This window comes from Ruditapes philippinarum, unplaced genomic scaffold (assembly GCF_026571515.1).
Source record: "Ruditapes philippinarum isolate M1 unplaced genomic scaffold, ASM2657151v2 ctg357_1_1_1_1, whole genome shotgun sequence".
Classification (NCBI taxonomy): Eukaryota; Metazoa; Mollusca; class Bivalvia; order Venerida; family Veneridae; genus Ruditapes; species Ruditapes philippinarum.
Genome location: NW_026862101.1, coordinates 232,761 through 256,934, shown reverse-complemented (window position 1 = coordinate 256,934; position 24,174 = coordinate 232,761). Strand labels below are relative to the sequence as shown.

The following is a 24,174-nucleotide window of genomic DNA, read 5'->3' as shown; positions in this document are numbered from 1 at the left end:
TCTTAGTAGCGTAGCAAGTCTGAAGAGTGCATCAATTAATAGTCACAAGTACCGCTCGGAATATCAATAAAAATCTCTCAAGTGAAACCAAAACTTGACAGTTGTACACTTTGTTCAAGCACAATATAAGAGCGGGCATTATCAATTTTCTTGACTGGTTCCTAACTTTGTTTAGTTTGCAATCATTTCACTTTACAGTACCAAATTAAACTTCGTTCAAATGCTTTGTAATTAATCACTCAGGCATATCGGCCATGCTGAATATATTCCTGCGTATTTGAACCAGAACTGTGCATTATTCCACAACAATGCACCTGAAATTAATATGTGTGTCCTAATTATGAAGTGAGTATACCTGTTTTCTGATCTTTGCGTAAACTCTGTAGCTGTTTCCGCACGAACCTACCAACTTCACGAAGAAAAGACCCTACGACAACTCCACTTAAGAAAGCGATTTTTGTCAGAGAAGCTGAAAGGTACAAAAGATAATCAAGAACATGAAAGGAACAGATTCGTTTTTGATTTATTTTTTCGACATAGTTCTATACTTTTGTTTTGAACTGTCGTTGGTATGGACGCGTTGCTAACCAACTTTGTTATAACGTGACCAATCAGAAGCTAGCGTTTCGGCAGCGGAATAAGCAGTGTACTGCCCCGGGATCTTTCTGGAACACAAAATGAGTTTATCTTTATATTATAGTTATTGATAATAAAACAACAGCTAACAACAGAACACGTCTTACAAAGGTTTCTGAACAGTACGAAGATAAACTTTTATATTCAACGAGGTGTTGACCGGGGCCGGACATCTAACGTCGTTGCGGGTCTTTATTGTATTTATCAAATGCATATTCTAAACTTGCGAAACGTGTACCTCCTTGTCCAAGTTCGGAATAAAGATCAATTCTAATGTTCAATTCTTCTACATCTGTTTTAAGTTTTTGTGCATGTTCAGAATAACCCCTCCGTGTATTATTAAAATATTCTTTACAAAGCAAAGTCTTGTAAGTTCTGGAAAAAACAAACAATTTTGTTTAGTAGCTCATTTTTAGCAGAGTATATTCAGGCCCATTTTAAATACCTAAAACCAGCTTTCAAGGTACCTTAACTAATTAGTCAGGGAAATACAGTTTTTGTCAAAATCTATATAGTATAAAGGTGCATCAGTTTGAAGATAAAAAAGAGATAAGTTTGCAAATAATTAAGTAAAGATATCAATAAAGTTTTTGAAAGATTAATTCATGCTAACCTTTTGTATAAGATACCACGGGCGGGGCAAAATTTGACCATCGAGGCTATTTCAGTACATGATATTTACAGGAAAAAATGAATCAGATGGCTTGGGTTACGAGACTGGGGTATGGTTCTGAGAAGTTACTGTGTGATCAAAACAATTCTAGTTTATGTTGTTGTTATTATTTGACTTTCTTTTTGGAATAAACCATTGTAAGTTATGGATCTCGCTTTAGTATGACATTTGGCGCTGTAGATTCTGTACATTACCTATTCGTAACATATTTGTAACGCTACTGGTGAAATTATCCTTGTTACAGACGTAATTGATCGCACTCTCTCAATTTCTTGTCTTGAGGGCAAAATAATATTATAATAACATTCTACCCAAGGTCTAACTTATATTGCGTAGGCTGTCTCCTTAACCATTTTCATTTTATGTGAATATGCTTCTTTTTATGACGCGTAATGATCTGTATGTTTTGGAAGTTACATTATGTATATGCATGGACCAGTGTAAGTATGGAAATGGTCATCCCAGGGCATGTTGATGTATCATGGCGTTTCTGAAGTGAGATCATCAGTACTTCGTAATTCAATTATCCAATTTCTGTCCTATGCTTCTAATTTACTTATAGAGATCATTTCGTAAAAGAATTGAAAATCTGTCGGAGAGGTAATTGCCGTGTAAATTATGGTTTCATCAGGAAAGAGATTGATCAGTTGTGTCTCGCAGCTCTTCTTTAAACTAGTATATGTGAAATTAACAGGTTTTTAAAACATACCATATATTTCCCATACATTTCTATTGCGAAAACTTTTTTATGTCAGTTAAGTACATTATGACCCGTTGATAATATGAAGCAATTCTACTGTTGTTGTTTTTTTTGTCCAAAAATGTTTAACTGTGTTACTTTGGAAATATAGCAGGGTGGTAAATTCATATATAGCAGAGAATATTCTGAGAATTACTTAAATCATTAAAAGGCAATATACATGTAATTTATCACTTTGACAATAAAATGGTATAACATAAATTAAATACATCAGCACATTCTCAACAGTGTTCATTAAACGGTATAAAGCTATATTTTATTAAATAGATTTTATAATATAATATCGGTAGAATTACATTGTTTCCATAATCTTATGATCGTATGCATAATAATATTGATCACAGAATGTCTCTATCATCAAAATACGATTGATCAAAAAGTTCTTGGCCCGGTGTATTTCCGGTAGTCAGAGAACTCAACTTACGGTCTTTCCTTTCAATATAATCGCCCAGTACATCAATGCACTTTGCCCACCTGTGCTGCAACTTGTTTAACTCTTCAAAATAGAACTTATGTTTTGGTCCTTAAAGAACTCACTGACCGCCCCCATGACACCTTCATTGCCTCCAAATCTTCTACCACGAAGCTTTGTTTTCAGTTTCAGAAACAGGTAAAAGTCAGAACGGGGGCAAATCCATAAAATATGGGGGATGGGGAAGAATTTCAAACCCGCAGTCAGTTGCAGCAGCCATCGCAACTTGGCATATGTGAGCTGGCGCATTGTCGTGCAGGTGCAGAACGCCTTGAGTCAGTTTGCCTCTCTTTTTACGCGTTTTTTAATCTCAATTCGTTTGCATAGTACGTACCGTTTATGGTACGACCTTGCTCAAGATAGTCGACTGACTATACCAAAAATTGAAGCAATCATCTTCCGTGCTGATGGCACCTCTTGATTTCTTCGGAAGGGGTGGTGAGCCAGGGTGCTTCCACTGCATGCTCTTTGTTTTAATTCTAGATCGAAGTGATGGACCCACGTTGCATCCTGAGTTACGATCCGGTATATAAAATCAGATTCATCCTCGTATCGAGACAAAAGATATCTTGAAATGTCAAGCCTTGTCCGTTTCTGATCGTCAGTCAACCGTCTGGGAACCTATCCAGCGGACACTTTGACATGCCATAGACATCTGTCAGAATTGCCTGAACTGAACCAAAGCTTATACCCACTTCCCTACCAATGCTTTGCAGGTATCGCCTTCTGTAGCACATGACCAGATTGTGCACAGCTTCGGCAGTTTCATCCTTGATTGCCTCTTTTGGCCGCTCTGGCCGCTTATCATCTCCTATGCTTTCCCTGCCCCCCTTAAATTCAGCAGCCCATTTTTTTCACAGTGCTATAGGAAGGGGACTCCTTCCCAAGTGTATCCATGAAGTCTTCATACATTCTTACAGAGGTTCTTAATGACGGCTTTGATTTCAACTTTCTCCATTTGGTCTAAATGACACACCCTCTTCTTATCAAAGTGTGTTTTATGTTACTAAATCTGTGTAAAACAGCGTGTAGCTGGGTCAGTAATCTTCAATAAGATATCGGTATCGACGTATCGTGTGTAAATGTCAGTGTAGTGGCTAGAAGTATATCGGGCCGAGAACTTTCTGATCACACCTCGTACATGTCTATTATACATAAACAGAATAAAATGTTCCCAAAACAAAGTATTATGGTTTTATTTTAAGTAAGGTTTTAACCGTTCAGCAATGATTTCGATTATGCTTTATTTTTTTAATGGCAATATACTGCAATATTTCTTTTAAAATAGCATTTTTGAAGTATTCTCTTAAGGACGTTACCTCAGGCTTCATTACCTCCGATCCCCTTTCAAAATTCCATTTTATTTAGTTCCGCCCATTGTTTTCTCGTTTAGGGCACACGCTTTTTATTACTTGGGGACCATACGCCGCTTTTCATGGAATGGCACGGAAGTGTCACATTGAAGGTTCCATGATAACCGCCGTATGAACACATCTGCGGATGTTTCTAAATTCAAAATTTTACTATTTAATGTTTAAATGTTGAATTCTGCTTAAGCCGGTGCTAGGGGGCGTGGACGGTAACTTGCACTTTCCAGTACCGTCCATGAACAGGCTCAATCAAACCGAGCCTGCAACATTTTCAATTTTGCCGTGTTGGGCTTTCTTTAGGGATTCTGTATTTATCTATTTTCGGGAGCTTTCATATAGACATATAGGCAAAATTAAAACTGTTCAATAGAATTTCTTTAAACTTGGCATGTTGTTAGAATATGAGAACAGAAACATTTTAAACGGAAAAAAATTGGGGTCACCGTTCTCATTTTCGAGTTATCTGCCCTTGAATTGGACTTTTTCGTTAAATTCAAGGGCAGATAATTTACAATGAAGGGAAACAATACAATTTTTTTCTTATTTTCATGAAGCTTACCTTCGTTTTAGTCGATATGCACATCTTTTTAAGAACGAATTTAGATAGAGTAGATAATTTTTTTCCCACTTTTTCTTTTAACCTGTGCATTTTTTATTAAAAAATGGCGGATTTTTTAAGAATTTAAAGTACCTTAATTTTATTGAAAAAAAAAAATAACAGAAACAATATAAGGAATTGCATGTTATTATGTATTGTCCTCAACAATAAAAAGAAAAACATAATCCAGAAGTAAAAACAAGATTTCATTTAAGTATGTATAAGTTATCTGCCCTTGAAATGACCTCAAATAAGTAGAAAATTCTGATTCAGGGGCAGATAACTCAAAAACGAGAACGGTGACCCCAATTTTTTTTTCGCTTAAAATGTTTCTGTTATCATATTCTAACAACATGCCAAGTTTAAAGAAATTCTATTGAACAGTTTTCATTTTGCCTATATGTCTACATGTATATGAAAACTCCCGAAAACGTCCTTAAATTCAAACAATAAACTTGAATACCTAACTTCTCAAGCTCTGTCTGTCCAATGTTTTTCTTACTGTGAAAATATTCGGCTACTTCTGCGAAGAAATTTGCCGTTCGTCTAAAATAAAAAATAACAACAACAACAATAACAACAACAAAAATGATAATAATAATAATAATATTATAAATGATAATAAATAATAATAATAATAAAACATGTAATAATAACAAAACAAAACAAAAAATAATAATAATAAACGTGCTTTGTAATAATTACACAAAACACTATTATGCTGATGATGAAAGGAAAAAAAGGAAAATAACATGTATATACAATATAATAACAATGATAGTAATAAAGGTCACATTGAAGATAATAATATAAAAAAATGATAAAGAAAATACAAAAGGAAAGATGATGGTATTGATCATGATAATCTTCATCGTCATAATTATACTCATTTTTAAGATGATTATTAATCTGGATTATAATAATGATGATTTTCTTTTCAAAACTGAGAAAAGGACGCATGATTCTTACAATTTATCCGTGCAGCCTGGCTTCAGTCTCCTAGCAATATCAATTAGGCATGCAATGCCATTTATTGTTTCGTCAGTGCATCCAAACGTTTCCAGTAGATGTGAACGGACATTGGCGTCGGTGAAACAATCAGCCAGAAAACGGGGAATTTCATCACTGATCTGAAGGGAAAAAAATATCTTTAGAAATATAAATGATTGGTGAAGATAATGTTTTGGTTTTCTATAATATAAACTAATGTTGTTTGAAATTTGAAATACACAGCTATTAAGTAACATGTAAATAAAGTGCATATGTAAAATACAAAAAAGTTATACTGATGTGATAGGGAGGCACATATTATTAACTGATTAATAAATATACAATCTAAACATACTATCTATACATATTATCTATATACTGGTAAAACCGGTGCTAGGGGGCACAGAAGATGTTGATCCTTCCACACAAATATATCATACACATATAAAACGGAAACCTTTAATCTCATAACTAATTAATGAATATATAATCGAAACATACTGGTATGATCAATATACTGGTTAAACCGGAACAAGGGGCATGAGAGATTTTGAACCTTCCATAATCTCTTATGAATAATAAAAAAGCCCCTAGAAAAAAAATTCTTCGAAAGGGATTCCAATATTTTCTAGATTTTTTTCATATCAGACAGGATTAGCTACATTTTACACCGGTGCCTTACCTTACACCCTCCGTGTAAGACACGTCGATCGCGTGCTTTAAATGACGTCATTCTCGCGTGCCTTTTATGAATGAACTGCATTCTTAGAATGATGTCTTTTGACGTTATGAATGAAGAGGCAAATTTATACGCTACTACATGTATACAAAAAAAGTGCTTATAAAAAAAGGGGTTTTCGTAATTTCCTTCGAGTTATGATTGTTTTTAATATGTAATATGCAAGAAAAAGAATCAAACGCCGGATGTCGTCACGGACTGGAATATCTAGCTCTCGGGTCACTTTTGAACGGAACTCGGCAAAGCTTCGTTACCGCCGTAAACAGTTACACTCGAACTAGATATTTCAGTCCGTCTGTACCGGCAGCCGGTGTAAGATTATGTTCTACTTTCTTCCTAACTCTTAGAAGGAAAAAATATCAGCATACATTGACATTTGATATTGCAAAGGTTTTATTCCATAAATAATGATCTAATAGTTATTCACTGGGTCAAAACAAACTTGAATTAAGACAAAAATGATATGGTCCTTAATTCTTACTTGTTGAAATATTTTGTCTGAAGATTGAGTTTCTCCCAGGTTATTTTTCCCTGCAACACAAAAAACATGTTAACACAAATAATAAATTTTCCAAAAATATCTACCTATTCACATGGTCGAGACAAAAATGTTACAAAGTTACACAACTTTACAAAAGTCATAATCTTATGCTCTTGTCAGAAAAAATGTAAATTTGAAAATTATTGCTTTTTGAGTGTATAAAGCTGAAAACTTCACTTTCAGAATACGGTTTATCAAATATATATAGACACAAGACTTTCACCTAGAACCCAGTTACTCCAAAATCAAACCAAAGTAACAAGACCACCCAAGATATCCACCAATGTGAAAGAGATCGGTCAATAAATAAAGGATGTGTGATGTGAGTAAAGTGTAAACTCCACCATGTTTGAGGATTACCCAATATAAACTTTATTATAAATATGAAAGAGGTCGGTCAATCAAATAAATGCTGCATAAAGAAAGTTTAATTGTCAACTTTGAATATTTGGCACGTTTTTACTTCAAATGTAAGGCTAATATGAAGTTCACCACGGCAATATGAACATAAATCAAGACCATTATGCAAAAGTACGACCTTAATGAAAAAACTCGGCTATTATAAAATCTGAGAATTTTGATTGGCTCTCCAGCTCGGCTTTATGAAACTGTTTTTTGATAATAAAAAAAGTCGCAGCTTTGAATTGCTGCATGGTTGGTTTCGAACAAGAATCTCATTTGCAATACTTCACAACAACAGAATTTTACAGTTAGTTATTTTTTGTTTCCTAAGTACTTAACCTTTTTTAGATTATGTGTACTCAATTAATAAATTGTCAATAACTAAACGTTTTCATAAGGGCCTTGTTATTGGACTTTAGACTGTCAATAGCAAGGCCATTATGTAAACACAATTAACATTACAGTAATAATCAAATTTGAGCATCGTTGGCCTTGGCATTTAACCATTTAACTAATGTAAGAAAATTATTATAAAGAGTGTACATATCAAATATGAAGGACATCTGTCAACAATTAAAAGCTGCATGAATAAAAGTGTAAACATTTGTTTGAGCATCGGTGACCTTAAACTAAGTATTCCCTAAGTCCACCTTACCGAAGGTATGTACCTACCAAATATGAAATACATCAATAAATAAAGACGGTATGAGCAAAAGTGTAGAAAATTTCTTAAGCTTTGGTGACATTGACTTTGAACCCAGTAACCTTTAACTCATACCAGAAGGTGAAGAACTACAGAAAGTATTTAACTATGTTAAATATGAAATACATTGATAAAAAGGCTGTATCAGAAATAGTGTATTACATTTCTGAAGCATCGGTTACTTTGACCTGAAACTCAGTAACCCGAAATTCCGTTTCAAATTCAAGGATCAATCAAGTTAAGTTCATATCATATATGAAAAGTATCGTTCAATAAATAAAAGGTGTATAAGTAAAAGTGTAAAAATATATTTTTAGCATTAGTGACCAAAACCTTAAGATAGAAGACTAAACGTCTTGTTTAACCTCGTGGGATCGGACCGACATGCAGTTCAATAACTATATGCCCGAGGACATCAAAATCTTTTTTTTTTGCAAAACCAAACTCGAATATCAAATGGAATTGCATTTCGTGTATGTACATTTCTGTCAGAGCATTAAAATAATTTTATAAAATCGGAAAAATAAGAAATGGTAGACAAAAGACACCAGTCACTGTGTTATTTACTTGCCTGAAATTATGAATAATTGAATTCAAGAATACAGTTAAGAGCTCCTGCATTAATATTTTATTTACAATCATTTACAGTTTATTTGTTTTTACATGACAATTAATAAACCGATGGAAATTTTGAAGACAAAGGTCGTCTAACATTAACTTCTATTCTGCAACGGATCACACAAATGGTATTCATACGTTTGGCTGTTTACGAAAAGCACACACAATATATACAGAAGGAAAGAATCGCCGATTCAAAACGACCATGCCATGCGAGTATCACGCTGACAATTTGCTCGTATATTAAAAGAACATCAAATCCAATGTATTAAGGAATCCGCAACGGAATCAGATAAATGGTGTTTTAACGGTTGGCTCCTGAAAATGGAGGCTTTTTTTACAAATCAATCTTAGACTATATGTGTACATGAATAGTCTTAAAATCAATTTTTGAAATAAGTAGTTTAACAACCATTTATTGAAATCGAAAAAGTTTTCAATCTGAAAAATAAATAAACAAAAATCTATTAAGGGGAAGAATATGAAATAGTTGCACACTTGTTTCCAGCAAATGAAACAAACCTACTTACCTGGAAAAAATAAGAGCAGGTATTATCAATGTGCATGGCTGTTTGTTCATTTTATTTAGTTTGAAAACATTTCATTTGACTGAACCAAGTGTGCAAACTTCGTCCATATGTTTTGTAATTAATTACTCAGTCCTATCGGCCGGGTTCGCATTTGAACTCCAACCGCGTATCATTCTACAACAATGTACTCAAAATTGTTACCTGTTTCCTACATATACAATGAATATACCTGCTGTCTTGGCATTGGCGGGAACTAATTTCTTTTGCACACTCCCCATGAAATGTACAATTTCACGAAGACAAAATCCTACGATAATCCCACTTGTGAAAGCCAACTTTGGTGGAGAAGCTGAAAATTCCAAAAGATAATCAAGAACATTAAACATTTATCTTTTTTTATTTTGTTTCGTTTAGTTTTGCTTGTGAGACTGCCACAAAACACTATATAATTTAATATAAATAAGTCCCCGGTGGGTTTCCATACTATAATTATAAAATGTTAATAAATAAATTTAAATTGAAGTACCTATCACAGTAATAAACTTCAAACTTTTGGCGCGTAAAATGTGGGGTAGTAATATTAAAACTATAGAAACTGGCTGAATCATAAGATAGTTTTATGTTTTCCTATACCCAACTTTTTTTCATTAACGCGAGATCTTTGGCAATTGCGTGCGGTTACTAGGAAAGTTTTTCTAAACTATCTTTTACACGAACGCCTAATGGTTTAATGTCTTGTTTAAAAATTCATCACTTGTTTTAAAAATAATTCTTCGAGCAGAAAGTTAACTCTTAAATGATACTCTTAAGGAGAAAGCTTTTTCCTACGTTGATAAAGGGAAGGTTTTCCTGCTTCATCATAGAGACTTTCTACTGGTGATATTCGAAATGCACCTAAATCCACGGAGGTCTTAGTGATGTACTGTATCGAGCATTTGTAAATATAATATCATTGCTCAACCATAGATTATAGAACCATAACCTTTAATGAGTTTAAAATTTTAAGACATTAAGTTTTCAGCATTTTTATATCTGGAATAAAGGCAAGTTTTTTATCAAATATAACTCCAAGACATTTTGTTTCATTGATGTTAAAAAACGGGTTTTCTGTACTGTGATCAGTGTTTGTTACCAAATATGAATCCTTTCCAACAATAAATGACAAAGTTTAGAAAATATTATCACAATTCACTCCTTGGAAGTCAGGGTCATTTAAAGGTCAAGTTCATATTTAAATTATTCCACATGTCTGTTCGGTCACAAGTGTTGTTTTGTCCACGTATCAATCAAATCCGTATGTAAAAACAAAATTATGACAACTTAACAAAGTTCAATATTTTAACGGTCAAGGTCATTTAAAGGTTCAGGTCAAGGTCAGTTCAATTTTTTAGAAGGTCTTGTTCTAAAAGTTGTTCCGTCCAAGTATGAAAATTATACATTGATTAATTATCAAGTTATAACCAATTATAGTGATAATCAGTTAAAATTAAATAATTTGAACATCAAAGTCACCATAATACGAGGGCTGTCCAAAAAAATTCGTGCACTGCAGTTATTGTCGTGAGAGTTCTTGATAGAAAAACATTAATCATATATCACTTGAAGGGGAGATCTGTCTCAAGTGGGAAAACAAAAGAAAAAAAACGTGTAACCGGCATGTCGTGAAAACGAATCGTCAAACAGTTACCTTGGTAACGTAATACCGGCGCACGACAAATAATTTGGGTTAATTAATTACTTTAATGCATCACGGTATTCTTTAAACACTACATATAAACGTTAAATTTCAGGGAAAAGTATGTGTACGTATTTCTAACGTCACTATAAAATATTAAGTCATTTGCCCTATTGTAACGGTCGTAAACAAACATTTGTGTGAGGTCGTCAATATTGTAATTACGTGAAAATGTCAGTCTCTAAATGTCTGGAAATACGGACGATCATTACATTTTGTGCAAATATTGGTAAAACACAAACAGATACCTACAAAGAACTTAAAAGGGCAAGCGGGGACAAGTTCAGTGTCACGAAGGCTGGTTTTTAAATGGCACAAACGCTCTGTAGAAGGGCGAGAGTAGGTAGACGATGACAACCGGTCAGGCCGACGTCCGTCCGTAATGCAGGACTATGTGACGTGGGTTGTCCAATATATTCGTTCACTGGTGGGATGTGTTATGTACATGTCCGTTGCATAAGAACAATAAAAACTACAAAATACTGTGCACCAATCATTCCTCTTTTCACAGTAAAACAAATTTAATATAAAAAGCAAATGCCACTTTACAAGCAACAAACAATTAATACAATTACAGTAATGAACTAACCCAATTTTTTGCCGTGCGCCGGTATTACGTTACTAAGGTAACTTAATGACCATTCTTTTACACGACACGCCGGTTACCCGGCTTTTTCTTTTGTTTTCTCATTTGAGACAGATTTCCCCTTCAAGTGATATATAATTCATTTGTTTTTATTTATAACTCTCATGACAATTACTGCAGTGCACGAATTTTTTGGACAACCCTCGTACATGCGTCAAGGTCAATTTCAGTTTGATATACATGAAGGTATCCTGATCTAAAATATGTTGTGTCTAAATATGAATATAATCCATTTATAAACAACAAAGTAACAGCCAGTTACAGGACAAAACCAAGAGAATATCATTTAAATTAATTTTAGCTTGACAGTAAGGGAAATTTAAGGCAAAAGTCACGTCTAAATTATTTTATATGTTTGTTCAGAAGATCTTTTTATTTTGTCCAAGTATAAATCGAATTCGTTCATAAGTAACAAAATTATACAAATTTAACCAAAATTCATGACGGTCAAAGTCGTTTACAGCTCAAGGTCAATGTCAGTTTGACCTTTAAGACGATCTGATCGAAAGTGTTGTTTTGTCAATACATTAATTAATTTTCATGTTACAGTCAATTAAAGCAAAAATCAGCAAAAAATCAATAATGTAACCTTCATGGTCATAAAATCCTGGTGTCAATTTGAGTTCAATATGCGAGTTAAATATACATGAAGGTCTGATCCTAAAGAACGTTGTGTTATTTAATGACGTCAATCCATTCCTTTATAACAAAGTTAACAAAACAATGAATAAATTAATAGGTCATTATGGATGAGGATCAAGGTTTGTCTAGTGTTCATAAAGGTCATGTATCAAGGGTTGTAGTGGCCAGGTATGAAGACAATACACCAAGAACTTAAATTGTTATAATCCAGGTAAAGGTTTTCGGACAACGCCGACATATCTGTAATAATGCCTAATACTCATTCAAAAAAAGTCAAGCTAAGAATGACATTATAAACGTTTTATTTGTATATATAAACAAGAATTGTTTCCATAGTTATGCACAAATAAATAAACAAAATATTAAGTTATCATTCATCTTTGTATGAAATATGTAATATCTTCATATAAAAACTATGTTTTTGCAATAATCGGTTAAAATGGCAACAAAAATTATGATAATACTTCAAATAAAACATATTTACACATAACAACATTAATGAATTTAATGCATGACCAAATTAATGTATATAAAGACAACTAGGTCTTTTTAGACCTTTGAGAAAAACAAATAAAAATTATATTTTCAAATTTCCCCTAAAAATGTTTACAGATATAAACGTAAGGCTGACATTCTCATAATTTCAGTAAGTTTTCCATGATTAAGGCAAATATCATTACTTAAGTTAGTCCACTATAAAACATACAATGCAAAACAAAAAAATCTTTAAAAACAAGGGCAACATTATGCCAAATACGTCCGTAATAAAAGCTTTTGATGGACATGCGGTATTATAGAAATTAGCTCTAAATGTGACATTGACCTTTGAACTGTTTCATGTATGAAACAAAACGTTTAATGGTGGTGAACATTTCTATAAATTATCACAAAACTCTTCAATGCATGTACATGTAGGCGACATGATCCAGACAAAATCCAGCTATTTTGTCATCTTTAGTGACCTTAACCTTGCATAAATCGACATAAAATAAAAGTATCATGACGTAGTCATGATAATGACCATTTGTGTTACAATCCCTCAATTAATGATGACTAAATGGTCTCTTTACACATCTTCATTTTTTACCTGAACTTTAACTCCTATGTGTGACCTTAACCTTAGCCGCAGTGACCTGAAATGTGCGTTCAACGCTCTGCCTCACAATGGTGAACATTTGTTCTAAATTACATTTGTAGAAATTTTGCTCAAGACTATTGTTATATTTACCTTTATGTGTGACATTACCTTTGACCTACAGACCTTGTTCTTGTCTGCTACACGGCTTCTGATAATAGTATACATTTTTATAAAGTTTCATCAAAATCTGGATATTTCGACATCTTTAGTGACCCTGACGTTCAAAGACCTCTACATGTGACCTTGACCTTTGACCTATAGATCTTATTCATGTGCAAGACACGATTTCTTTAAGTGGGAAACATTTCTTTGAAGTTTCATTAAAATACCTCCATGCGTGTAGGAGATATGCTTTGAACAAAATCTGGATATTCGGGTACCTAGACCTTGCATATATTGACCTAAATTACAAAAGTCACAGCTGAAACTTGAATTTTGCGTGCGATACTCAACTCAAAATGGTGAATATTTGTGCAAAGTAATATTGAAATCCCTTTATGCATGTAAAAGTTAAGCTCTTGACAAGGTATTTCAATGAATTCTAAGTGTTACCTTGACCTTTGACCTAGAGACCTGATTCAAGCGCGCGACATGTTTTCTCACAGCGGTCAACTTTTCTATGAAGTTTCATCAAAATCCCTCCATGCATGTAGGAGATAGGACAAAAATAGGAGGCCGCCAGTCCGCACGCCAGGTGCATACATATAATACGACCTGTAAACGGGCTTATAAAAAGTGTATTTTTGGTTGCCATGGTAACAATTGTCGGTTTGAGGCAAACAGGGTAACAACAACCATGTTACCTCATTAGCTTTCAGTTTTTGTAAGTAGAAAAGGTTTTATAAACTTGCAAACAATTCACGATCAAAGAAAAATACTGTTGTTTATGCCACCGCAGTATTCAGCTTTTTCAGGGATACTGGTTATGACATAAATTCTATGAGGATGTAATTAACTTTTGGCATAATGTCAAACGTTGACAAGTCATTGACATCTCACTTGCCCTCCTGAAATATCCAAAATCTGAATTAGTCTAAATGAAACACTGTACTGCATGTAAATATTAAGTACATGTAAATTATATAAATTGTAATTAATATTGCACAGCTATTGGGTCCACATACGGTCTGGTTCATGTTAGTTCTTCTGTAAGATAGAAAAGTCTATACAGAATATCGTGGTGCAGTAACATTTATTTTTTACATGAACAAAATAATCTGGATCTACATTAGATATCTATATACATCATTTTTTATTTTACAAAATAAAGAAAATTGAATATGGAATACTTCATAAATATATATGATAAAAGCATTACATGCTTAACCAGTTGAAGTGTTTTTTATTTTGACCAATACTGTACAGTTGATACAAAGCGGTCTCTTCCTTTTTTCTCCATGTGCTCAATAGAGCATAGAAGTCACAGAGTGTGCCTCATTTCCAACTTCATCATATCTGTGTGTCCAGAAAATTATGTATATATGTACTTTAAGAGCATAACATTATTTTCAATACACTAATGACTAATGAGTATTTTGCATATATCACAATATAGCATTATTTCTAAATATAAGCTTAAAATTTGAATCCTGTTACTGTACTTTAAAACAATATTTTTAAGATCTCATCATATCTAAGTTACATTTGTTTTCAACTGTAATTCAGGAAATATATCATTATCATTACTTGATAAAAAGAAAAGGTTCAGAATAGTCAGTTCATGATGATGTTTTACATATGTATACATAAAACAGTAATTATATCATTCTTTCAATAAGTATTATAACACTTACAGGTATATTTCCTAGTTGTCTTGCAGAATTTGGCACTAAGGTGCTGTTTATATGCTATTGAGAAACTTCACTGTACGTTGGATGACCTAAAGTTCAACAAAATATTTCATCAGCAAAAGAGTACTAGATCATCAATGATAGAAATAAACAGGTACAATTTGGTATATTGATATTGTACGTATTCATGAGTACTTGGGACATAACATGATTTTTGTATAAACTTCTAATAGGATTATATCAATAAACAAAGTTTAAGTTTAACAAAGTTTAACAAAGTTTTTTGTAATATTTATCTAAAGATGACAGTTTCTTGATCAGTAGATATATTAATTGCAATTCAAAAGCAGCATAGACCTACAGGGATAACATTTTTTACCAATCTTGATATGTAAGAGAAATTATCTCCAGTCATATTTTGTACTGTAGTAAAGTTTTGAACCAGGGAGGAGGGGGCATGATTGCTCTTATATTGCTCACCTAATTACTGAGGCTCTTAATATTGTGGCAATGAATAAAAGGTAGATATAATGCCATAAACTTAAACTGATATCATAACATTCATATCTGCACCTGATATAGTGCAAATATTAATAAGGTTTTATCATATATGTCTTTTTATGTGCTGTGACCTATTTTTAACCTCAGATGACCCATATTCAAACTTGAGCCAAAAATTATACAAAAAATCTGTCTGACCAATTTCAAGGATATCTGGGCTAAAATGGAACCTCTAGAGTGATGACAATTGTTTTTATTTAATTTTTGGTCTTTTTGAACTAGACTTTGATCATAGATGACCAATGTTCAAAGTTGAGCAAGACAATCTTTCTGACAAATTTTCGGGATATTTGGAATGAAAATATTACCTCTAGCATGTAGACCTAGTTTTTGACTTCAGATGACCCATGTGTGAAAATTATCTACAAACCATCTAAACAAACTTTTTGACTAATTTCCAGGGTATTTTGACATAAACTAGCCTCTGCAGTTTAAAACAGAATTTTCCATATTTTGGTTAAATGACCCACGTTTTGACCAAAGATGACCCAAAGTTGACATTGCCCTAGAAATCCACTCAACAACCTGTCTGACCAATTTCCAAGATATTTGGACCAAAAAGATAGCCTCTAGATTCCTAATTTGTTTCCATATTGGGACTGTGTGATCTATTTTTTACTACAGATGAGCCATATTTAAACTTTAACTAGAAATCATCAAAAGCGATTTCTCTGCCCTGTTTACATGAAATTTGGACTGAAAAGTTGCCTCTAAAGTGTTTTTGCCTACATATTACCCGTACTATAACTTGATCTAGAAACCATCAAAACAACCAATGTCAAGGATATTTGGACGGAAACAGAAACTTCTAAAGTATTAACGAGGTTTTTCAATATTTTGGTTGTATGACCTACTTTTATGACCACCGATGACCCATATTTAAACATGATCTAGAAAACATTTTAAAAATCATTTTGATCAATTTCTATTTCTATGTTTTTCCATTTTTGGGCCGCGTGACCTAATTTTCAAACACAGATGACCCATATTCGAAATTGCCCCTGAGAGTGGTCCCTGAGAAGAAGTCATTTGTAAAAGAAAGTTGACAACTCCTATTACCATATACATTTTGAATGCTTTGGATTTCTAGGTGAAGTTTAATATCGTCACGTCTCAGTGAGTTTCAACAGATATAGTTATTCCTTTTCATGAGAAGGAAGAATGATTATTCAACAGATCAGAAAAGATAATCAACAAAAATAGCCTAAGAATAAAATATGCACTTACCTTAATATTTAATTAAAACTCCAAATTTGCAGGAACATATCTAACCGACGTAATGAATCTATACTTCACTTGATTAATGTATTTGTTAGCTGACATGACTAGTGCATTTATTCTAAATTAAGAATGCCGGGGATGCAGTACATGTTTATCTTTGGAAATTTGAGAGGGGCTGTTAAAAAACTCGCATGCAAGCGTTTTTCTCACAATTATAAAAATTGGGTTTAAAATCGCCGAGCGCAGTGGTATTGTCCTTTTATTTCTTAATTCGCCTTGTATCTTTTTTACGCGAGTGTGAATTCGAAAAAAACGTCTGTGCTTGTAATAGTAAGCGAAAATAAAAACAAGCAATTCCTGACGAATACATCGATTTGGAATGTACCATAACCATACACGGTCCCTGCGCTGATGCAGTTTTTGACCAGTGTAAAACAACACTCCTATCTGTGTTGCTTGGCATATGGGCGTTGCGTTCATTGAACGCCGCCCTTTCTTGTTGATCTTGTTTTTCATCACTTCAAAATATAATTTCTGTATCATTTACTAAAATTTCATTAAAAAGAGATATTTATTTTCGAAGAAAGTCATGATTTGTACGAAATGATACGACCCAGTTGAAAATAAAATATGATACGACGCAGGCTGTATATTGGTTCAGCTATTGAATTACGCGCTATATATGCTTGTAATTTTCAACAAGAATTCTTGTTTGTGATTTTTTTATTATTATAAATGCGCTCAAGTGACATTGTATACAATTTATGTCAATAGCAGAAGTCACTTATCAGTGGCGTACCTGCCGATACGCCAATACGCACGGGGGTATTTAATGAATATTTAGAGTTTCGAGAAATTAAAATTTGAAAAAAATGACGCGAAAAAAATGATGTGCTGCGTAGCTGCGTATTGATTCCAAAGGTATTTTTACGATGTAACCTTTGTCAAATATGTTCATACAATCAAAGGATAGTAAAGCACAATTTAGCACATACATGAGAAAGAGAAAAGAACATGGGGAGAAATTTAAGCGAGAAATTTTCTATTGTGTTTTTTTTATTTACAAGTAATCAAGTTTTTAAGTAGGTTATGTTTGAGTTACCATTAAAAATTCAATTTATACCACCCTATGCGGGTTTTATTAAGGGTTATCATTTTTAAAACTTAAAAAACAAAATGTTATAATGCTTATAAACCTCGCTTAACTTTATGTTTGTCTGTAACTTTTGTAGTACAAAGGAATACGTGTCAGCCTTTTCATATTTAATCCTGTAGTTGTTTGTCATTGTATAAGTCTGTCACATTCATTTCATCTTCATTTGAAATTGTGTAAAATAGTTTAGGTCCTACAAATCTGATCATAGCAGCAAACAATATCCCACAATTATCATCACAAACCGAACTCAACGTTTATGTAAAGAACATTTTTAATCAAATTTAAGCCCCTTAAAATGGAAGATTTACAATATATATCACTATACAAAGCTATTTACATATATTTCATTGACTATAGAAATGAATTGCATATTTCTGCAAACAATGGCATCTTTTATGTATTTTATAATAGTCTCATCTATATATACATACAGAACAGAGATAAAATTACAATAAAAACAAAGTAAAGCCATAAAAGAGAATGTTCTTTCTTCTTTTTTCTCATTTTGAACTTTTTACAAAACTAAAATATGTTTCCATAATATGTTTAAATAAACCTCATTTGTAAATATTTGTATGCGATACAAAATCCTATATGTTATGTTTCTTTTTTCTAAGGTTTTGACTTGAATTTCTACCAGACTAGTAAGGCATTAATTTTAACTGCGTAATACTATAACTAAAATATATTGGACGAATTTTAAAGAGTAAAATTGAGGAAAAATTGTAAAAAACAATTATTTTCTAATATTAAAAAATGCACCTAAGTGATCGCGTATCAAGGAATTTAAGGTGTGGTTTTGATTACATAGATTATTGTTACACTTAAACATTTAATCTGTTGTGTTCGTTTTATGGTCATAAGCAATATTTTCCTTGTTCCTTGATCATATCTCATGTTAAGGTATTTTGAAATAAAAAAATGAAACAAAATATAGTTGTTTTATTTTGAGTATACGCTAATAACAGTCCCTTGGGCAAAGTGTCCTATTTGCATCAAGCCTGAAGTGAAGATTGCTTTTATTAAATAATTAAAAAAAAACACAAAAATAAATCAAAACCACACCTTAAATTCCTTGATACGCGATCACTTAGGTGCATTTTGTTAATATTAGAAAATAATTGTTTTTTACAAAACTAAAATATTTTTCCACTCTTGCTTTAAATAAACCTCATTTGTAAATATTTGTATGCGATACAAAATCCTATATGTTATGTTTCTTTTTTCTAAGGTTTTTTCTTGTTCCTTGATCATATCTCATGTTAAGGTATTTTGAAATAAAAAAATGAAACAAAATATAGTTGTTTTAAACATCTTGATTAGAATAGAAATACCTGGCTATCTTTTGTTTTACTAATGATAAATACGTTTTAAAGCAATATTTTCCTTGATTATATCTCATGTCATACTCGGTAACCCCGGCGTTTTACCGTAAACATGTATTAAATGTAGTACATGTATATTCAGAATGTGTACCGTGGTTTCCGACGATGATCTCATGTCTATGTATATTGAAAAAGAAAAGAAAAAACGGAAAAAAGTTAACCATCTTGATTACAAATAGAGGTATCTGGCTATATTTGGTTTTCCTAATGGTAAATAACTTTTTTTGAATTATTTAATAAAAGCAATCTTCACTTCAGGCTTGATGCAAATAGGACACTTTGCCCAAGGGACTGTTATTAGCGTATACTCAAAATAAGCCAAGGTACGCCCCTGCAAGTTATTGGTTCCACAAACATGGAAAATGTAACAAAAATTCATTTAATGCTTAATTTTTCTGTCACGAGGATATGAAATTCGAAAAATAGTGTATCAAGCGTAAAATACATTGTAACACGTTATTCCACACCCATAAGACACATTGATCTAGTGTTGCATTAGGATGCTTGTAACCTTGTTCATGTGAGTTCAAACCTATTGGGGTGGTTACTTTTTTCACTTGCAGTTTTGTGATACAAATTTTCAATATTCAAATGTAAACTCTTCGCATAGTTGGGCAAAAAAGTGTACCCGGTTCCAGCCTTTTTAAAAACAAGTGACATAAAAGCTTGCAATATTCTAATTTTAATTGGGATATTTTTCTTATGGGCATTATCTCCCAGATTATGACACAGAACAAAATTTATCAAAGAATCTAGCTTAGCACGTCGAAATATATTGACTGAAACGGAATGATAGAGTAAATATTTTTGAAGTTTTTTTGTTGGCTTTATATGTTGACCATATCATTTCTGTATTAATGGCTGAACGGCGATTCCAAGCATTTTTGGAAAGGCTAATACTTGTTATGTTGTACGTAGAAGGGTGATATTGCCCATACACATTAGAGCACAACATATTATCGCTTTGAACTACTGATGATCAAACAAAACAATAAAATCCAAACAAAATAATGAACACAAATGAATAACAGTACATCATTTACAGTATATAAAAAAAAAATATCTACTTCACAAAATCTAATTAGCATTAGAAAACAACTTAAACCAAAACATCAAATATTTACAAATATCTTCTTAACCAAAGCATGAACTATGTAATCTTAACAAGACAAAATCACTCAATTCAACTCAATACAACTCAATCAATATCAACCAAATATTCTTACCAAACAAATATAACTAGACAACAAAATATAATGCAACAACCAAAACAACTTAATATAATACAGCCAATGAACACTGATCAATTTAAATCACCACAATTAAATATAACTTACTTCAACAAATAAATAAAACTCCCTCAAAACAACATTGTTCTTATCTCTAAAAATTAAACGCTACACACTCGAAAGTGCCTAACCTTTCTCCCAAAACTCGCATCGTTATCATAACGATTTGACAGTAAGTTTATACTTTACATACTGCGATAACTGTACATTGAAACATGCTCAACCAATATATTGTTGTAGGGAAATATTTACTTGTTGTAAAAAAAAACCAACAGATTAAACTGAATGATTATTCTGACATCAAAAAAGTCCAAAACATGAAATTATTTTTTTTTTAATTTATTTAAAGTTGAAGATCCAGTAACACAATTTTTTATGGTTTTATATCATAAATATGATGCTAAAAGTAAGATTTTTCAATTTTGTAAGTTCTTAAAAGCATTATTTATAAAGATATTACCGAATTTAACATTTCATGTAAATAAAGGGAGGTAATAAAAAACTTATTGTCTATAAAGTCTGAATCAAATTTTTCAATAAGAAATGAATGCCTATATTTTAATGATTACATATGATATCTGCAAACTTTTGCTGTACATTTTTTACATGTTCTTCGATGTTAATGTTTTAAAATTGTTTAATAAGTAATAATATATACATATATATAATTTCACTTAAGTGTGGTATGCAACCTAAATAACAACATACAGGATCTTTAAGCACTTAAAATGGAAATATCTGCAAATAATAATTATAATATGAAATATACTCGGAATTAAATGGAAAATCGACATTAACTGCAATTGTTTGATTGGTGTGAAAGTGTTGCATTTCATTTATTGGAATAAAAGAGATTATTTTCGGGTAAGGGAATGGTCTCAAACTTTGCTCACAAGTTATTGGTTCAGACCTACATCAAATGGTTCAAATATGTCGAAAACGTATTGCCATTGTTAAAAGCCCCGATCGTTGCGCTATCTCGGTTTTCAAATCGCTACCCGGGTCTGTTCATAATATAAAGATCGTATCTCGGTAGAATGAAATAAATGCATGATGAATACATAATGTTATGTATTGCATGTGGTAACTGACACTCTTCACAGCTGTTGAACGAGGATAATCAAAAAGGGATCATTTTACATTCAGTGGGTATGCTATGTCCCTCCAAATTCAACTTTATGCGAATAAGTGAATCGACAGGTACGCTCCTGTTACATAATTTAAAATATATATATTATGTAAGTAGAGAAATCTATTTATTCACCAATGGAAGAAGATAGCATAATATGAAATTATTTGTAAAGCGTTTGCTGGTTTGAAATGTTACCATACCACACTGAATGTGTTATTTCACGGTTTTATCGTCATTCATTTCAATACAATGACAAAAAAGGGTCATCTACGCAGTAACATTCTTACGTACTTCCTTTATACTTTTTTCTCATACGATAGTGATACTTATAATTCATACTGACAAAGAAAGGACATTTCCAGCTTTTCCCAGCTGTAATTGAGTCCAATAGAAGTTAATTTAATAAAATATTATCCATGCATTGAAAGTATTCAATCGTTGTCTGATAAAAGGAAAACTAAAAGTATGTTTTTTCATACTCTACAGTGACATATATTTAGTTGTTTTTGGTTTTGTTTTTAAAATCATAAGAAAACAAAAGTAAGTTATAAACGATCTGTGTAGCCATAAAATGAAAAGCTATCTCACCTAATTGTCGGATATAGTTATCAAACATGTCACTAAGAAAATATGAATATCCTGCTTTAATGATTCCGTTCATATTTGTTTGCTGAAGAGATTTATAAAATGGTTTAACTACATATTTCTACACGATGAGAATGTTAAGGCTTGGTCGTGCTATCGCAACATTTGGGTCCTTTCCAAGATATTACGAAATTGTATCAAATATCGGCTCTTCCGTCAATCTTCGGGTAAGGTAATCCATAAAACAATGAATTATGCTATTTTGGTTAAACCTATGCTGCAAAATTTAAACATGTAAATCTACTTAAACGTAAAGTTTTAAAACATGTGGCTGGTTAACATTAACATTAAATCGTGTAAAAGTCGACTTGAAATATAAAGTAGGTGACAAGTACATTGCTTATGTACTAATTATATCATTTGCCTTTCACCGCTGTGGGTTCGAATCCCGACAAGGACTTTTAATTATTTCATGTGAGAATGCTATCCAGCTTACGGAACGTCGGTGGATCTACTCAGGTACCCGTTCGTGCCTGAAATAATGCACGGAAGGGCACCTGAGGTCTTACTCCACCAGTTAAGCTGGATCGTCGCCATATGACATATACTGTGTCGGTGTGATGTAAAACCCAATAAAACAAAACGAACAGACAATGTACTAATAAAAAACCAAGGTGCAATTGACATACCAGCAGACAATATTGTTACGCTCTTGTAGTTGAGAGTCTCTTTGCACCCTGTTTTCTTTGTTTGTTAGTCTGTCTTCATATGGTAGTTCTAGGCTAGAAGTTGCCGACTGGGGTTCAGAAGTTTGCTGCACTCTTGTTTTATCAGTACAAGATAGTTTAGTTTAGTTTTGGTAGCTTTCTATGGCCTGCTATTTATGGAACAGGTACTATTCATCAAAACTTGGCTTGAGTTCTGGGCTTCAAGAAATGTTTGACTTACAAAAAGAAGAAAAAATAAGTCTGTTTAAATATTAACGTTTTACTTAAATTTATTTATCAAGTATATAGAAATCTATTATATTTCAACAGAGAATAACTAGACTTGAATAACATTAAAGCTGTGTATTGTGTGCAAAGTGCAAGGTGCTCTTAATAATAAAAACATCAATATCTTACTTAAAAACATATGGCAAAATACATAATTCACATTTAAATCATTCATTTACCTCAAATTTCTTGAGTTAATCATCATTTTTTGTAAAAATACGAAAGTTTAATCAATAATAAATAACTTTATTTCAAATAACCCGCCTCAGACAGTAGCAACTGCTCACAGTCAAAACCAAAATGGCGGATCTGCACAATACAGAATGAGGTCAAATGTAAAATATTAAAATGTGAAGGATTTAACAAGTTTCTATAAAAGTATTCTTGCAGAACCATTCATAAACAAGGATTAATTTGATATGCAACGTAAATAGTGACTTATAAGAGGGATTATTCAAATTACAAGGAAAGATAAACAAGTCGTGAAAACACATAACACAACACGATTCTGACATGGAAAACATATAGGGATTTCAACTTAACTTACAGACTAGAATAAAATCTGACATAATACGTGACATTTATCTGATGTCTTGTGAAAATTACTAAGACACCAGTCAACTAATGTGCTAATGCCAGTTAAAGCTTCAAAAACGAAAAAAGGATCAATAAATGACAGAAAGTGAAAATGGACGAATGAAGTAAACCGGTAAAATTTTCTAGATCATTCCAATATTTCAGATTTAGTTTTTATTATTTCCAGTCATAATATTATCGAACACGACTTTTTTCGTCAATGGATGTCAATTAAAACATTCATTAAACATTACACGAAGATTTTTTTTAGCCCCAACCGGTTTAAGCGTC

General features: G+C 32.3%; 2 protein-coding genes across 2 annotated transcripts in view; one reads left to right on the top strand and one right to left on the bottom strand.

Moving 5' to 3' along the window:
* LOC132717934 (uncharacterized) overlaps positions 1–24,174 on the top strand; it is a 317,198-nt gene that overhangs the window by 208,771 nt on the left and 84,253 nt on the right. The gene's annotated exons all lie outside the window — the stretch shown is intronic.
* On the bottom strand, positions 339–22,406 carry LOC132717916 (uncharacterized). The gene is made up of 6 exons (XM_060701500.1): positions 22,316–22,406; positions 9,262–9,381; positions 6,720–6,769; positions 5,479–5,639; positions 4,973–5,055; positions 339–469 (listed from the first exon to the last, which is right to left on the bottom strand). The coding sequence occupies exons 1-6, from the start codon at positions 22,386–22,388 to the stop codon at positions 339–341; spliced, it is 618 nt and encodes a 205-aa protein (XP_060557483.1). The 5' UTR covers positions 22,389–22,406.

What these genes read in the sequence shown, in the direction of transcription:
- LOC132717916 (XM_060701500.1), bottom strand. Translation starts at nt 22,388, where the DNA reads ATGAACGGAATCATTAAAGCAGGATATTCATATTTTCTTAGTGACATG. An exon ending in TAACTATATCCGACAATTAG is followed by an intron (nt 9,382 to 22,315) that starts GTGAGATAGCTT and finishes TGGAATTTTCAG; the next exon opens with CTTCTCCACCAAAGTTGGCT. An exon ending in CAGACAAAATATTTCAACAA is followed by an intron (nt 5,640 to 6,719) that starts GTAAGAATTAAG and finishes TTTTCCCTTCAG; the next exon opens with ATCAGTGATGAAATTCCCCG.